The following is an 18,434-nucleotide window of genomic DNA, read 5'->3' on the forward strand; positions in this document are numbered from 1 at the left end:
TACGATGTTTACAAACTGAAGCATCTCAGAAAAAGAATCGTAGCGTTGAGAAGGATTCAGTAAGATTTGGAGTCAAAGTGACGGTCGAATTAGGGTTTGAATTCAAATTTTTTTGTACAGGCAATAGAGAACATAGATTATTTCATGTGAAATTTTGGTGATTTTTTGGATCTATTTGATAATTTTAATTTATTAAGTGCTATTATAGAATTTGAATTAATATAAATTAAATTTGAGCTGTAACTGCATAAAATAATAGAGTAATATTCGCAGAAAAATCATATATATATATATATATATATATATATATTGTTGAGTCAATTTGATAGGGTATTTTCAAAGGACATCAAGAAAAAGAAGGAAAACACGGTATGGAAAAGAAGAAAATGGGAACCGAGTGCAGACACTCGGTAAAAATAACTTAATCGAGTGCTGTGATTTGACACTCGGTAAAGTAGCTTTGCCAAGTGTCCTAGATTCGACACTCGGCACCTTATAAAAGTCACCCGGCCACCGCCCCCTTCCTTTCACCCTCCCCTCCCTCTCCTGGCGCCACCCCCTCCCCTCCCTCCGTCTCCCGCCGGCGCCCCCTCCCTCTCCCACTAGCACCGCCCCCTCCCCTCCCTCCGTCTCCCGCCAGCATCCCCTCCCTCCCCTCCCTCTCCTAGCGCCGCCCCCTCCCTCCCTCTCCCCCATCTCCCTCCTTCTCCCTCTTTTTTTTTGCACAGGCGGTGGCGGCGGCGTTATGGTGGCGGTGGTGTTGTGGTGGCAACGACGGCGTCATGGTGGTTGCGGCGGGCGTGTTTTTATATTTTTTGAAATATTTTTTGCCAAGTGTCGGTTTAGCACTCGGCAATGTCTTTGCCGTTTGCTCGAAAAAAATACTCGGCAAAGGCAGCTTTGCCGAGTCTCTGTTTACTGAGTGCCGTTTACTGAGTGTTTTTTTTACTGAGTGCCGTTTACTGAGTGTTTTTTTTTACCTTCGCCGTGTGCCGTGGGTACAAGACAAACCTGAGCATTCCGGTAGTGAATGTTGGCCATGCATGCATCGTCCTAGCTAGGCTTAATGACACCTGCCCATTGAGATAAATGGTGTTGAATTTATTTTCTGCTATTGGACTCGCTATTGGACTCTAAACAGAAAAGATTAACACCTCTAATTTTGATGACCCAGGTATATAATAAGGATTAATTTGCGAGCATGATTGAGCTAATTTGTACTCTCTCAGTCCCAAAATAAGTGTTCGTTTAGAAAATTTTGGACACATTAGTAGTTGTGAGAAGTGACCATGCTATTCCTAATTACTCATATTAGTTGTGGTTGAAAGCTGTCCAATCTGTTTGATTTTTTAGATCTGAATACATGCACGTGCATTGGAACCAGAGAAAAAATATCAATTGATCATTTCATTGGATCTATGCACTTCTCAACACACTTGTTTTTATTGGTGCAAGTGTTGCTTTAATTAGATGAGTCTCACTCGAAGCTAAATGAACTTTCTTTGTGTGACAAAATTTGAAAGATAAACGAACACTTATTTTTGAATAGATTGGGACAGAGGGAGTAAGCCGATACTTAAAAAAAGGAAGATGGTTGGTGGCATGTCACGTTCCTCTGTCCTTTTACCATCAAACAAAGCATTATATTATTACATGGATCGATGAACTCTCACACCGGCTGCGGCAGCTCCTCGTCGGCTTGCAGTTTCCCCTCTATACTTCCGTAGACACAACCTTCGACGACGACCACAACCTTCGACGACGACGAAAACGCAGCAGCAGCCAGCAAGGAGGAATCCCGGCAGATAAAAATGTTGAATCCGGTTTTTCAAAATGTTGAAGTAGGCAGATAAAAATGTTGAATATAGTTTTTTTTCCTTATGAAATGTTGATCTAGAATGAAAATGTTGAATCTGTTCATTTTAGATGTTGATTAAACTGTTGAAAAATGTTGAAACTAGTTTGTTAGAATGTTGACTTAAACTTTTAAACGGGTCTAATGGGCTTTACAACTATGCTGCTTATCTAGCTTCCACTAGCTACATAGGAGGCCCCGCGGCACTACTAGCAGAAATTTCGCTCAATCAAAAAGAAAGCAGCAAGTAGAAGTTCCATTAAAGAATCATGACTTGCGCAATGGATGACTTTGTTTATTTATTCAAACAATCGAAACATGACGTTAAAACATACAACAACATATAAGAAAAGTAAACCACATGAACACAAAGAACCAGGAAGGCCAAATCCCTTCAGTTTCTTCCATTTCTTCACTCATGTGATTCAACCGGGTCTAGCTTCTCCTATCTTCAGTGATTGTCGGCAATCATGACATGTTTAAGAGAAAAGTACAACATGCAAATGTGACATGTTTATTCTTGCAAACATGCAAATATGATGGCAAATATAAAGCATACAAAGAAAATAAAAGTAAAAGGAGATGCACATTAAAGCACAAGGCTTCAGTTTCTCCTCCACAATGCAATCTAGCTTTCTCCCCATCTCTTGGCTCATGTGATTCACCCAATCCCCTACCTTCCCTTTCCTGAAGAACACTGACTTCTCAACAATTATGTTGCCAGGCCGGACCAGTTGACCTGTCTGGTTGGTGTCCAAGCTGCTAAGCTTATCAAAGCTGCACAACCTCACCACCTCCTCAGGTATCCCGTCTTCTTCTTCCTTGATACTGAAGGGGACACTGAGGAAGGTTGCAAGTTTGATGACATGCTTTACTGGTTCTGACATCATATCTTCGTACTTGAGAAAAAAAAATCCTGTTAGGGCATGCGATGCTCTCCTTCCAGTACTCGAGGCAATGCTCCCAAAAAGGTCCGTAGGGTGAGAAACCTTCGGAAAACATGTTGACAGCAGCCTCAAAGTCAATGCTACGTTCCCTATGAACCTTATTCTCGAAGTGCCACCGGGACACAAGGGCGTCCTTTGGATCTCGACAAACGTACACAATACGACAACCACAAGTAGCTAAGGAGTCTGGGAAAAACGAGAGGGGCATATGGGTGGCAAGAAGCCTTGGAGATGGGAGTGTCTCTACATAGGTCATGCCACCATCTTGAGGGATCTCGATTAATGGCACCACCTCCTGGGGATGACGGAAGAGAAGAGGGTGATTGCCAAACTCATACCGGGAGTGATTGGTGATTGCGAAGGCGAGGGCCTTGATCCACGTGGTGCCACACTTGGGGTTCGTTGTGAGAACGATGTCGTTGTGGAGAGGTTCGAAGGTGTTCTGGAGGCGCATGATGGTTGCAGCGAAACGTGGACGGAGCCAGTAGTTCTTGTAGAGCACCAATGGCTGCGCCCACCCCTCCCTCGTCGGAAGTTTGGATAGAGGATCATCAGTAGCGTGGCTATTTGTGGCGCTTCCCTCCATGGCTTGTGCCATAGCTCAGCTGCTTTGGAGTTCTTGCGCGCTCTACAGCTGGGACGATGGATTGGGCGGGTTGAGCAGCTCTGCTGGTGGCTAGCACATAATGCTTAAATACAGAGAGCTGAGTGGAGGCATCAGTCTGCCAATGGGCAATGGTGCGTAGGTTAGGCATCAGTCTGCCAATGGTGCGTAGGTTTGGCACGTCACATTCCACTGTCCTTTTGCCATAAAAAAGGCAGCCCCATGCGCGTGGTCTGCTCTGCTCCTCCATGCACGATGTCCGCATGGTCTGCTACGAGCACACGCAGGTTCTTCGCAGGCAGATCGATCAGGTCGATGCGCCGACGCAGCTCATCAGCTCCTCCACGTACGGTCGCCGCCGGCTTTGGTCCCGTTTGTTACATTTGCTTATTTTTAGCACCCGTTTGGTTACATTTGCTTATTTTTAGCACCCGTCACATCAAATGTTTAGATACTAATTAGTAGTATTAAACGTAGACTATTTACAAAACCCATTACATAAGTGGAGGCTAAACGGCGAGACGAATCTATTAAGCCTAATTAGTCAATGATTTGACAATGTGTTGCTACAGTAAATATTTGGTAATGATGGATTAATTAGGCTCAATAGATTTATCTTACCGTTTAGCCTCCACTTATGTGGTTTTGTAAATAGTCTACGTTTAATATTCCTTATTAGTATCTAAACATTCGATGTGACATGTGCTAAAAATAAGCAAAGGGAACCAAACGCCCCTTGTTCTTGCATCCTCTGGCAAACTTCCTTCCTAACCTGACATGGGGCGAAACGAAACACATCAAGCAAAAATGTTGCTCAAGCCGGCCTTACTGGTTGTGTTTCTCTAAAGCTCAAGGACAAGTAGGATCATATCATATCACCTTCCTTGCCTCTCCTGAAGCCTGATTTCTCGTAGACCACATTGAGTCATGGATGGGGTTCTCAATCACTACCGTAAACCGGGTGTTTGCCGAGTGCATTCTATTGGGCAGTCGACAAAGAAGCTCTTTGCTGAGTACTGTTATAAAAATCTCGGCAAAATAATTGCACTTGGCAAAAGAGCCAAAAAATACTTGGCAAAGCCCGGCACTCGACAACCTAGAAAAAAACACTCGGCAAAGATAGGCACTCGGCAAAGAAATATGTTCGCTGAGTGTAATTATTTGGCACTCGGCAAAGAATATGTTTGCCGAGTGTAATTATTTAGCAGTCGATAAATAATTTCACTTTATTTCTCTTCTAACCTTGAAACTTTTCTACTCTCCATATAGAACGTGTGGTATTCCATGTTAAAATTTGGTATATTTCTGGATCTGTTTTCTATATTTAATTAATTTATTGCATTTCTAGAATGTTTTTAGTATAAGTCAAATTTGAACTACAAGTGATTCAAATAATAGAATAAAATGAGTAGAAAAATGATATTCATGTTATTGAGTCCAGTGTGAGGCCTTACCCAGGAAATGAGGTTTTTAAATTCTAAAAAAAGCAAACAAAGTCTGAAAATCATGAGATTTGTCATGATGTGATGATATCATACGTGGAGGCTGTTGTCGGGCATGCACCCCAGGCCACGAGTAGACCTTGGACGACCCACTGAGGGACGTACTTGGATGTGATCAGGACAAAGGGATAGGCTTATCCCGCTCGGACTAGTCAAGTATGCATATGGAAAACTACTCGGGCCATACCGAGTAGAACTCTGTAATTGTACTCGACTAGGACTCGGACTTGTAACCCTGCCCTCCCGTGTATATAAGGGCGGGCAGGGACCCCCCTCAAACAGAACAACTCCAAGTGCATCTAAGATCAATACAAACAAACACACAGGACGTAGGGTATTACGCAATCTAGCGGTCCGAACCTGTCTAAATCGTGTTCCTTGCGTCACCATTGATTCCTTGATTCTCGACGGCCCTTACCGCATAAAAGACCACCTAGGGTACCCCTAGGTGGGTTGCCGGTCTAAAACACCGACAGCTAGCACGCCAGGTAGGGGAGCTCGTCGAGTTTCTCAGCGTGAACTCAATGGCAACGATCATCATCAAGCCTACCTTCGCCATCGAAGTGGGCGCAACCTTCATTTTTGGATCCCGGCTCTGCATCGCCGACGGCGCTGGATCGTTCCGGCGCCAGATCATCAACGCCCGGGAGAAGAAATTGGAGTATTTGGTCAGAAAAAACCAAGATTTCAAAGTCAACAACCTCGAATTCGACTATGCGTCGGACTCGACTTCAGTTCGGACTACTCGGTCCCAGCCACTTTCCAACCCGACTTCGACTCCAAAGAGGTTTCCACACGGACTCCACAACGCAGCCAAAGTATACCAAAGTTTTCTCACCCGAATTCAACTCGAACACGGGAAAGACGAAGACGATGATTTCGACTTGGACTATCTCCCAGATATTCTGTTGTCAGGTCCAACCAAAGGTCTGGTGATCACTTCAACATCTCAAGGCAGATTCGTTCACTTGCCAGGATTAAGACCATCCCTTGCCCGTGACTACGAGTCACGTCTTATCGCTCACATAGACAACCTCTCATACCAGAAAGGCGTCCCACTCACCTCAAGCCGTGAGGAAAGCTCCACCGAAATTGCAACATCAAGCTTCGGAAGCTACTACCCAGACAGGGAAGTCTTTGTTATTACTCAAAACAACAACCCGGGTACTAGCCAAAACAGAACCCCTAGGCGATTAGCACAACTCGACAACATCTCAGAAGACGAGTCAACAGCTAACGCCCCACATGACGAAACTTTCAATCAAAGGAACCAAAGAAGGATGCGCAATGCTACTCGGGTTGAGCGACGGCAGACGCTGGCTACAAACATTCCCATCATAAACCTCAAAAGAGCATTCGATGCAGTTCAGGCTCAAGAACATACCACTCCACTTGCGGCAATCGCCTCGATCAACCTTATATCAACACTCATCCCCCAAGACAGAGACAATGAAGCCACAGCTCAACTCGTACAGCGTGGCAACGGACTAATCTCTCAACTCGCAGAACAGGCTTACAAACTACTCGACAAAGAATCACCAATTCCATCTGTTCCTCGCATCACAGCTCATCAAGAAGGCAGTAGAGGTGCTACAGCCAACAACAACGATGCTCAGAGAAATAACAACGAAGTCGTGAATCAGCCAAGGCAACACAGCCAAGGTTCGAGTAAACAAAATGCCCCAATACGCCAGAAGGATGTCGGGGAAGTCAGCTGCACTAACTCCGTAAAAAGTATTCGACCTACTCGGAAGAACCACGAAGTGTCAAACTTCAGTGTTCTACGAGAAATATTCAACAGTCGGCGTGAGCGAGAAGTCGACAACTACAACCACTTTCCTGCTTTCACAAATAGGGTAATGAAGACAAGACTACCCGAGAAGTTCAAGCCAACAGGAATCACCAAGTATGATGGCAAGCAAGACCCAATTCAATGGCTACGATTCTACTTGCTAGCTGTCCAAGCAGCCGGGGGCAATAACGACACCAAAGTCATCCACTTTCCCATATGCATGGAACTCGCACCGCTGACATGGCTCGAGTCCCTCAAACCTAAATCAATCGACTCTTGGGCAGATCTGACAAAAGCTTTCACCAACAACTATGCCGGCTCCATGACTAGACCAGACAACAAGATCGACTTGAGTCAAATAAAGCGGAAAGAAGGTGAAAGCTTACGCGACTACTTGAGACGATTCTTCGAAAAAAAGGCAACTATAGTTGACATTTCAGAAACAGACATCATCGAGTGTTTCCAGAACGGACTCTACGATAGACGGACATACCAAGACTTCGGTCGACGGCGACCAGCTAATGTCAAAGACCTTAAAGTCATGGTACAACAGTGGGCAGATGAAGAAGACAAAGAGCGAGAATGGTTTGGCTCCCATCGCAACCGTGGACGCGACAACAACAACAATGACCAGGATAGAACTCGACACAATGATACTCGAAATAACTTTTCGAGTAATCAGAATCGCAAAAGGAAGCCCGACAACACCGTTGCTGCCATGACCAACTCCGAGAAAAAGGGATTCTGTAAAAATGATGAAGGGCCAACCTTCACCGAACTACTCAAAAAGCAGTGCCCATGGCACCCGACTAGCAAACACTCGGGGATAGACTGCTACAGCATGCGCCGAGTCATGCAAGACTTACCCACACCACCACCCCCTGAAGAATACAGCAAGAAAAAGGATAAGAGCAAGAACAAAGTCCACAACGGCGAAGAAGAAGAAGGCGACATTCAGAACGCCTCCAAGAAGGTTTCGCACAATTTATCACGTACGATGTTTACAAACCGAAGCATCTCAAAAAAAGAATCCTAGCGTTGAGAAGGATTCTGCAAGATGTGGAGTCAAAGTGACGGTCAAATTGGGGTTTGACTTCAAAACTTTTTGTATCAGTAATAGAGAACATAGATTATTTCATGTGAAATTTTGGTAATTTTTTGGATCCGTTTGATAATTTTAATTTATTAAGTGCAGTTATAGAATTTTAATTGATATAAATTAAATTTGAGCTGCATAAAATAATGGAGTAATATATTGTTGAGTCAATGTGATAAGGTATTTTCAAAGTACATCGGGAAAAAGAAGGAAAACACGATATGGAAAAGAAGGAAATGGGAAAAAAAAAGTTTGCCGAGTGACGTGATCGAACTCGGCAAACTTAGCTTTGCCAAGTGTCCTAGATTCTACACTCGGCACCTTATAAAAGTCACCCGGCCGCTGCCCCCTCCCTCCCATCCTCCCCTGCGTCTCCCGGCATCACCACCCCCTTCACTCCCTCCCTCTCCTGTCGGTGCCGCCCCTTCCCCTCCCTCCATATCCCGCCGGTGCCCCCTTCCTCTCCGGCCGGCGCCGCCTCCTCCCCTCCCTCCATCTCTTGCCGGTGCCCCCTCCCTCTCCCGCTGTCCCACCCCCTCCCCTCCCTACGTCTCCCGCTGGTGCCCCCTCCCTCTCCCGCCGGCACCGCTCCCTACCCTCCCTCTCCACCCATCTCCCTCCCTCTCCGTCTTTTTTTTTTGCACAGGTGGGGGTGGCATCGTGGTGGTGGCAGCAAGCGTGGTGGTGGCGGCGGCGGCGGCGTGGTGTTGGCGGTTAGGTTTTTTATTATATTTTTTGAAACTTTTTTTGCCAAGTGTCGATTTAGCACTCAGCAACGTCTTTGCCGAGTGCTCGACAAAAAACACTCGGCAAAGACAGCTTTGCCAAGTGGAACAGTCGGCAAAAATCTTTGCCAAGTGTTTTTTTTCCTTCGCCATGTGCCGTGGGCACACGACAAACCTGGGCATTCCGGTAGTGAATGTTGGCCATGCATGCATCGTCCTAGCTAGGCTTAATGACACCTACCCATCGAGATATAAATGGTGTCGAATTTATTTTCTGCTGATTAGAATCTAAATAGAAAAGATTAACACCTCTAATTTTGATGATCCAGGTATATAATAAGGATTAATTTGCGAGCACGATTGAGCTAATCTGTACTCCCTCCGTCCCAAAATAAGTGTTCGTTTAGAAAATTTTGGACACATTAGTAGTTGTAAGAAGTGATCATGCTATTTCTAATTACTCATATTAATCGTGGTTGAAAGCTGTGCAGTCTGTTTGATTTTCTGGATCCTGAATACATGTACGTGCATTAGAACCAGAGAAAAAACATCAATTGATCATTTTATTGGATCTATGCACTTCTCAGTACACTTGTTTTTATTGGTGCGAGTATTGCTTTAATTAGATGAGTCTCGTTAGGAGCTAAATGAACTTTCTTTGTGACCAAATTTGAAAGATAAACGAACACTTATTTTGGGACAGAGGGTGTAAGCCGATACTACTTAAAAAAGGAAGATGGTTGGTGGCATGTCACGTTCCTCTGTCCTTTTACCATCGCATGTTTGGCTCCCCCAACTTAACTTGTCACATCGGATGTTTAGATACTAATTAGGAGTATTAAACATAGTCTAATTACAAAACTCATTGCACATATGAAGCCTAATTCGCGAGACGAATCTATTAAGCCTAATTAGTTCATGACTTGACAATGTGGTGCTACAGTAACCATTTGCTAATGATGGAATAATTAGCCTTAATAGATTCATCTCACAAATTAGACTCCATCTGTGCAATTAGTTTTGTAATTAGCTTATATTTAATCCTCCTAATTAGCATCCGAACATCTGATGTATCCGAACATCTGATGTGACCCTGCTAAACTTTAGCACCTCGTATCGAAACGCTCATAAATCGACGAACTCTCGCACCGGCAGCGGCGGCTCCTCGTCGGCTTGCAGTTTCCCCTCTATATTCCGAAGGCACAACGTACCTTCGACGACGACGAAAACGCAGCAGCAAGCCAGCGAGGAGGAATCCCATGGGCCATGGCCCCCAGGATGAGCAGGACCACAGCCACCGCCCAGGCCGGCCGCCCGATGAGCGCGGTAGAAGAGCATCGAGAGGACGCAGAAGGCGATGAGCGCGCCAAGCATGCACAGCAGCGGCGCGCATCGACGGTCAGGATCCGGCCTCGCGTCAACGACGACGCCGCCACCGCCGCCGCCAGGGTTCTCGATGTCGGCCATAGCAGCTATCCTTTTGGTGTTCAGTACGACAACCACAAGTAGCTAAGGAATCTGGGAACAACAAGAGGGGCATATGGGTGGCAAGAAGCCTTGGAGATGGGAGTGTCTCTACGTAGGTCATGCCACCATCTAGAGGGATCTCGATTAATGGCACCACCTCCTGGGGATGACGGAAGAGAAGAGGGTGATTGCCAAACTCATACCGGGAGCGATTGGTGATTGCGAAGGCGAGGGCCTTGATCCACGTGGTGCCACACTTGGGGTTCGTTGCGAGAACGATGTCGTCGTGGTGAGGTTCGAAGGTGTTCTGGAGGCGCATGATGGTTGCAGCGAAACGTGGACGGAGCCCGTAGTTCTTGTAGAGCACCAATGGCGGCGCCCACCCCTCCCTCGTTGGAAGTTTGGATAGAGGATCATCAGTACCTTGGCTATTTGTGGCGCTTCCCTCCATGGCTTGTGCCATAGCTCTCAGCTGCTTTGGAGTTCTTGCGCGCTCTACAGCTGGGACCTGCGGATAGAGCGTGTAGAGCTGCGGATTGGGTGGGTGCGTGTAGACCTGCGGATTGAGCAGCTCTGCTGGTGGCTACCATATAGTAATTAAATATAGAGAGCAGCTCTGATGCTGGTGGCTACCAATGGTGTGCAAGTTACCATATACTGTATAGGATTAAAGTATAATCTCGTGATCAGCGAGTATGTTTTTATATTCCTAAAGAAAAGGGACAGATAAGATCATGTGGCGGGGACATAGCTCAAGTTCTTTAATTTGGATCCTGATAAGGGGTTGCGTGGATGAGAAAAGTATACGACAACATGCTTAGTGGGTGTTTGGACTTTTAGTCCGAACTAAAATTCATATCACATCGAATATTCGGAGGTTAATTAGGAGGTTCAAATATGAGCTAATTATAAAACTAATTACACAGATGGAGGGTAATTCCCGAGACGAATCTATTAAGCCTAATTAATCCATCATTAGCACATGTTTACTGTAGCACCACATTCTCAAATCATGGACTAATTATGCTTAATAGATTCGTCTCGCAAATTAGCCTCCATCTGTGCAATTGATTTTATAATTAGTCTATATTTAATACTCCTAATTAGTATCTAAATATCCGATGCGATATGAAAAAACTTCCTAGGTCGGGGTTCCTCTGCTCGGTTCCGCGTCCGCGAGCCACCCCGCGCCGTCTGCTTCGCCTCCCTCCAACCCGCACTTCCCGGTTTGCCCTCCGATCGATTCGGCGTCCGCGAGCCTCCCCCGCGTCATCCGCTTTGCCTCCCTCCATCCCGCGCTTCCCGGTTTGCCCTCCGATCTCCAGTGCCACCCGCCCTACTCCTCCGCGGTCTCCCTGCGCCGCCGCCGCCGCCCGCCCTACTCTCCGTAGTCTCCCTGCGCCACCGCTCGCCCTCCTCCTCTCCGCGGTCTCCCTGCGCCGCCGCCGCGGCCCTACTCCTCTCCTCGGTCTCCCTGCACCTCCTCCGCCGCTCGCCCTTCGCCGCCGTCACATGCCCTCCTCCTCTCCTCGCTCACCCCGCCCCGCGCTGCAGTCGCCTGCCCTCCTCGTTCTCCCTGCGCCGAAGTCGCCCGCCCTCCTCCACGCTCTCCCTACGCCGCAGTTGCCCGCCACTACTCCCAGTCGTCGCGCCGTTGTCGGGGACACGCTGCCAACGAGCCATGTTAGCTTCATACCTCTTCTCAGACGATCTACAACACCGGAGTTCGATTACATCCTGTATTGTTCAAACAGAAGTTTTCACCATAGTCTCTGTGATTGAAAGCATCTTTTTTGTGTGTGTTCTATACAATGTTAGTCACTCCTCTTTGAGAACAACAGAAGAGGGTGTTTTGTCATAGGGCAACATGCTATATGTCGTGCCCCAGATACATGCTGAATTGAAAATGTAATTTGTGTGCAGTTGCTTGGCTACCTATGTTTTGAGCAATATGAGGCGCAAAGGAAAAGTTCCTCATTTATCGTTTCTTTAGCTATTATTAGTAGTGTGGTAGAAGATCCCAATTTGTACTTATTAGCAGGAGAGTAGAATTACCTTGATCACCTCATAGAACTTCGGATCCAAGTGAACTGGCGTCCTACTATACAACCATGGCAGCTCTAATGTCCAAGTTGAGAAACAATGCTAATAGCACAAATACTGTTGGAGAGGCACGCCATTTCTGCAAAGAAAGAAATCAGATCAAGCTAAAACAACACTATTTGAATGAAAAATGAAATGTGCTGCATGCCTGAATCAATTTGAACTGCACCAGCCTACAAAGTGGTCGGCCAGTCGATTTAACTGTAATTTTCATTTCTGGACCAACAACAACTGATCTCGAACAATACAGGTTCCAGTTTCTAACAAAAACTGCATTTATCCAATCACTGTTACAAACTATTATTTGATGGGCCTAAAATATAAAATAAACAAGGATGGCGAATTTCATCCATTAGAAAGTGACAGCCCACTATCTATGCTTGAATTGCTCCTAGAACCTGTGGACTGTCACATATAATCTGCTACTGCCCTTCAGGTGATACAGTTGAATCATTTGCACTCAGCCAAACTGCATATTTCAGGACAGTTCACTGACAACTGATGGCCAAGATATCTGATAATTTGGCATAGATAGCGAGCATCCCCATCTGTAGCCGTCAACAGCAGAACGAAATTACCTTGAACATCTGACAGAGCTTCGTATCCCAAGTGAATTGGTGCCCAGCTTGTAGGGCGAGCGAGGAGGAGGGCGGGCGGCGGCGGCGCAGGGCAACACCGGAGTTCGATTCTGTCGTCTAGGGGGTGTTTGGATCCTTGAGCTAAAGTTTAGTCCGTGTCACATCGAATATTCGGAGGCTAATTAGGAGGACTAAATATGAGTTAATTATAAAACTAATTGCACAGATGGAGACTAAACGGCAAGACGAATCTATTAAGCCTAATTAATCCATCGTTATGAAATGATTACTGTAGCAGCACGTTGTCAAATCATGAACTAATTAGGTTTAATAGATTCATCTCGCCATTTAACCTCCATCTGTGCAATAAGTTTTGTAAATATTCGATGTGATAGGGGCTAAAGTTTAACCCTGGGAACCAAACGACCCCTTAGTTGGCTTCTCTGAATTTTGAATACTGAATAGCAATTGGTATGCTAACGTGCTTTGAAGCATTGTTCATCCAGTGCATGTCAAAGTCAAACTAAAGATCATTCTTTGGCTAGAGATATTTTGTGTTTGGCTAGATCATTCCTTGGATGGACTTTGAATAAATAAATTCATGATTAGCCTGTTTAGAAATTGCACAGATCCATTATGTCTGAGTGTTTTCTAAATGAAACTTCTGATCTAGGCCACACCACATTGATATAATCATATTCAGTATTCAGTACTCAATTAGGCATTAATCACGCAACAAGTTGTTGCCAGGGCAAATTACAGTGCTCATTTTAGCGATTCTTGTTGGTCTCTCTTTGTTGGGTATGGTCAGGTCTTGCTTAGTTCAATGTTTCATGATACTATGATGTGCAACAATTCAGTTTATTTTACATATTTCATTTAAATTATGTTCAGCTATCTTTCTAAATCCCCTGCAAGACTGGATAGGCATTCAGGCTGCAGAACTGTTGGATGCTTACTATAAATTAGGCTTTTACCATCTACTGACTGTCCTAGGCTGCTGTGAATCTCAGCAAATAAGAATTGTTGGATGCTTACTATAAATTAGGCATCAATCACGCAACAAGTTGTTGCCAGGGCAAATTACAATGCTCATTTCAGCAATTCTTGTTGATCTCTCTCTGTTTGGTATGGTCAGATCTTGCTTAGTTCAATGCTTTGATCTAGCATATTTTTGTAATTAACTGTGTTATTACTAATGTACAAATGTACAGGAGCGTATGGTAAAATTTAGAACTAAAATGCCAGCTACATTACCATCAACTATATTTAATGAATGGTTAGGGAAACCATTACTACGTAACGAGGATGAAAATATCGGAAGCCCGAGTGACGTTAGAGAAATAATGGAACCTAACGAGATTCAGCACATCAAACAAAAGAGGAAATCCACAAACGGCCATGAAAATGCCCTTAAACTGAAGAAAATCGATACAGAGATAGATTCAGATAAGCAAGATATTCTTCTATACTACGAGGGCTGGCCCTCGAAGAGAGATGAGTTAGCTGAGATTTTTTATGATTATGTTTTGACAATTGAGGATCCTGCAGAATTGAAGTAAGCTCAGTAGTTCATACTTCATCACTTTCGTTTACCACTAATAGTATTGCGGTTTATTATGATTTTTTATGCATCGTCCCTATCTATTGTTTTGCAGTATAGTTTGCGTAAGCAGTGATTTGCCCTATAAGAGTGTGTATAAACTCGGTGATCTCAAGGTGTTGTTGAAACGAGGTTCACCCATACCTGAACCATTTTTCAACTTAGATGTCCGGTTTCTTGCAAATCGAGAGGTTAAAGGGATGATAAGGTACAACAACAAGGTTGCAAAGCATCACGTAGGTCTGCGGTTTTGTGTAAGTTAGCTTGTTTATAATTACAATCATACTATGGAATATATTGCATTCATTGTCTGTCTATTTATATTTATTATACATAAAATTGATAAGTGGTATTGATCATGGCTATATATCATTCCGCTTCAGAAAATGTTGGAGTTAACACGTTATGAAAAATATCGTACACATCGCAATGGTAAAGAGTTGGGTGATGTGATTGGTGGATGGGAAATAGTAAAATATGACATACCAGGTTGTAGATATGTAAGTTCTTTTCATGTTGTTATTTGTTCATTACATATCCTTTGTGGTCTTAATACTGAGTGCTTTGCAGTTTCTCTTGCCATGGAAGCACGTCAATACCTACCTGCTTTATGTACTCGACATTAAGCGGAAGAAACTTATTGTGATTGACACTAAACTCATTCCAAAATATGCCACCAATGTGCCATATAAACATTATGCGATATAGATTGTAGGGTTTCGCCTAAAATTTTTGGTCGCATTTAGACAGCTTAAACCTGATTCATGGGAGGATGTTCACAAATAGGAATTTAAACGCGCGAAAGGGATTGCGGAAGACACTGATGGGTAAGACCAGCTCTGACACACCGGCATTTTAGAGTGTCAATATCCTTTATTTCTTAAAATATATGTTTCTATATTTATATAGCTGACGATTCATCGTACCATAGATTTTCAGATGGATGGCTTATTCTACAGTACATGGCATGGTGGGATAGTCCTCGAAACGTGCACATCGATACAGTGAGTAAATATACTTTATTGTACGTTCCTTTGTGATTTTACAATATACCATAAATCTAATCACACGAGAGCTAAACTTGAAGTAAGCACTCAACTTACGTACATGATGCTATTACGATGCGGCGCAACTTCTTCATCGATCTTTTGGTGCACAAAGCGAATGCCTGGAGGACACTACTACCAGGCATTGTGAAACATTATCTTTAGCGCATCACAGGCAAAGAAATAGGATAGATGGGGGTGGCCTTTGGATGACCTGTATTCGTATTTGTTCCACATGATTATTATCCTGCTGAATCCAATGTTGAAGGTTGTTTAAGTCGCCGTTAGAGCTTGCTAGAAATGAATACGATGTAAAGGTGATTAACTGCCATATATTATTTGGGAATTGGTCACATAATTATTCTTTTGCAAGTTGACATAAAGAGCATCCAAGCGTACTTATGCTTATGTTATTACTCATTACAAAGTCATTTTTTGTTTCACATTGGAGGCATTTGGAAGTAAATATTTCACACGATAATGTTGATGTTTATAGACGAAATTTATTTTGCCCGTAGCAACGCATGAACACGATCCTGTACTTAAAAACCAAAGCCGTAGCGGTGACGGTGGTCCAGCTCTTCTCTCCTCACCACTGACACATGCACCCACATGTTTTTCATAACACAAGGCCGGATCCCTTGAGCTTCTCTTCCATGATGTAATCCAACTTTCTCCCCATCTCTTCACTCATATAATTTACCCAATCACCTACCTTGCCTCTCCTGAAGAAGGCTGATTTCTCGTAGACCACATTGGGTCTTGGACGGAGCTTCAAGTTTCCGGCCCTATTAGCCTCCAAGCCACTAAGCATCTCAAAGCTGCACAACCTTACCACCTGCTCATGAACACCATCCTCTTCTTCCTCGCCGGTGAATGGGACACCGAGGAACAATGCAAGTTTCTTGGCATACCTCACAGGATCTGACATCATGTCTTCATATTTCAGGAAAAGAATCCTATCAGGGCTCGCGATGCTTTCTTTCCAGTACTCGAGACAATGGTTCCAAAAGGGCCCACTGGGCAAAGAACCCTCGCAAAACCTATTGAACATGGAGTCCAAGTCAGGAGCATGTCCTCCATGTATCCTTTTCAAGAAATGCCACAATGACACAAAGGCATCCTTGGGCTCTCGGCAAATATAAACAATACGACAACCATGGCTAGCTATGGATCCAGGAAGAAGTGACATGGGCATGTGGGTAGACACAAGCCTCGGGGAGGGAAGCGTCTCAACATAGCTTAGGTCCTCATTTGTAGGAATTTCCAGGAAAGGCACTACCTCCTGTGGATGATGGGTGAGGAGCGGGTGGTCATGGAAGTTGTAACGGTGGCGGGTGGTGATAGTGAAGGCAAGTGCCTTGAGCCATGTGGTGCCACACTTGGGGTTTGTGGCGAGGATGATATCGTCGTGGCGAGGCTTGAAGATGTCTTGGAGGAGCATGATGTTTTTGGCGGTCTGTGGCCACAGCCAATAGTTCTTGTAGAGCACCAAGCCTTCTTTTGGTGGAAGTTTGGACACAAGATCATCAATGTGGCTCTCGGCTGAGCTTCCCTCGTTGTTGGGATGAGCCATGGCTGGTTTTATATTTTGGGCCTTTTGGCAGGTGATGGATCCAACAAACAGGCAGCTAGCTAGCTAAAAGCTTCTGCTTCAACCCGCGGATTGAGCTAGCTGCTCTGCCTGGTGGAGCTGATACTATTATATAGTTGAATTGAATGTCGCTGATATTATTATTGAATTAGTTCACTAGTCACTATTGTATAGTGAGGTATGGGCATGGATGGTAACATCATATCTTCCTATCTGTGGTATGGGCATGGATGGTAACATCATATCTTCCTATTTGTGGTATGGGCATGCATGGTATGGGCATGGATGGTGTTTTTTTTTTGGAAGTTTGGATAGAGGATCATCAGTACCTTGGCTATTTGTGGCGCTTCCCTCCATGGCTTGTGCCATAGCTCTCAGCTGCTTTGGAGTTCTTGCGCGCTCTACAGCTGGGACGATGGATTGGGTGGGTGCGTGTAGACCTGCGGATTGAGCAGCTCTGCTGATTGGCTTGCGCATGCATCTCCGGCTGGTGGGATAATACTCCCTTCGTTCTAAATTGTAGGTTGTTTTGACTCTTTTAGGTTCATAGATATTATTGTACATCTATATATGTGTAGAAAAATTTTAAAACGGAGGAAGGAAGTATATAAGATGAACGTATGCTCTTGCAATTGTTGAGTTAGTTCACTGATTAATGTATACAGTTGAGGAGATGGATGTATACTGCCTAACAGAATAGCATGAATGCACGCTTGTTTCAGTGAGGCCGTCTTTCTAGCTAGGACACTGTAACCTCGAGCTGTACAGATGTTAATGTGCTGGTGACCCAATATAATTTGACTATAGTTTATCATTTTCCCTTCCTTTTGCCTTTCATTTGATCCGTATCGCTGTTTCAGAAAATTGGTCGTTTCTTGTATTTTGCTAGGTCGTCAGAGACCATTTCAGTAATCGTAAGTCAACGCAAGGTCCAAGATGTTCCTTTAGTTTTTTTTTAAAAAATAAGGCTTATTATAGTTGAAGGGCCTAAATTTGAGGCAGAATCTTGTTTGGGCCTGAAAGTGAAACTGTTGGGATTGGGCTGGTGGGCTTGATCGCGGGCTTATACGGGTTTGTTTCGTGAATACCGTACTGCCAGCCCGAGAGTGCACGTTCATGAATGGTAACCTCAAGTTCAGATGCACCTGTACATTGCTGGGGGCCTGAGGGATATGGGTATCCCATAGGTTCCCACCGATACGGATCTGATAAGTAGGCCCGCTCGTTCAGGACATGCGGGCTGAGGACATGAAGTTATCCAAATCTACCCGTATACTGTGGCACGCGTACTGTAATCCGATTTAGATTTGTTAGGATTGATCTCTTTCCAGATTTAGTCCAACGGCCAAATCCGAGAAGGATCCCCAATGGCGTCCTCGACGACTACTTCACTCAAGACCGACGGTCAGTGTCTCTTTCTCCAGGATGTCACCGTGTAGATCTAGTACTTCATGTTGTTTATCTAAATCAAGTAGAAGACCCACTAGATTAGCACCTAGAAGTTCCTGTTAATCCTATCAAG

At 44.6% G+C, this 18,434-nt stretch overlaps 1 protein-coding gene, 1 long non-coding RNA gene and 1 pseudogene across 2 annotated transcripts; all 3 read right to left on the reverse strand.

The window, feature by feature from the left end:
- Positions 1–2,129: 2,129 nt before the first annotated feature.
- LOC117856966 (cytosolic sulfotransferase 5-like) lies at positions 2,130–4,158 on the reverse strand (annotated as a pseudogene).
- Positions 2,130–10,415, reverse strand: LOC140222934 (uncharacterized). The gene is made up of 2 exons (XR_011898286.1): positions 10,192–10,415; positions 2,130–2,304 (listed from the first exon to the last, which is right to left on the reverse strand). It is a non-coding gene; the product is annotated as an uncharacterized lncRNA (long non-coding RNA).
- Positions 10,416–15,691: 5,276 nt separating this feature from the next.
- Positions 15,692–17,003, reverse strand: LOC117856968 (cytosolic sulfotransferase 18). Its single transcript, XM_034739427.2, has one exon. It carries the CDS (start codon positions 16,892–16,894, stop codon positions 15,938–15,940), a length of 957 nt encoding a protein of 318 aa, XP_034595318.1. The 5' UTR covers positions 16,895–17,003; the 3' UTR covers positions 15,692–15,937.
- Positions 17,004–18,434: the final 1,431 nt, after the last annotated feature.

The sequence above is a fragment of the Setaria viridis genome, chromosome 5 (genome assembly GCF_005286985.2).
Source record: "Setaria viridis chromosome 5, Setaria_viridis_v4.0, whole genome shotgun sequence".
Taxonomy (NCBI): domain Eukaryota; kingdom Viridiplantae; phylum Streptophyta; class Magnoliopsida; order Poales; family Poaceae; genus Setaria; species Setaria viridis.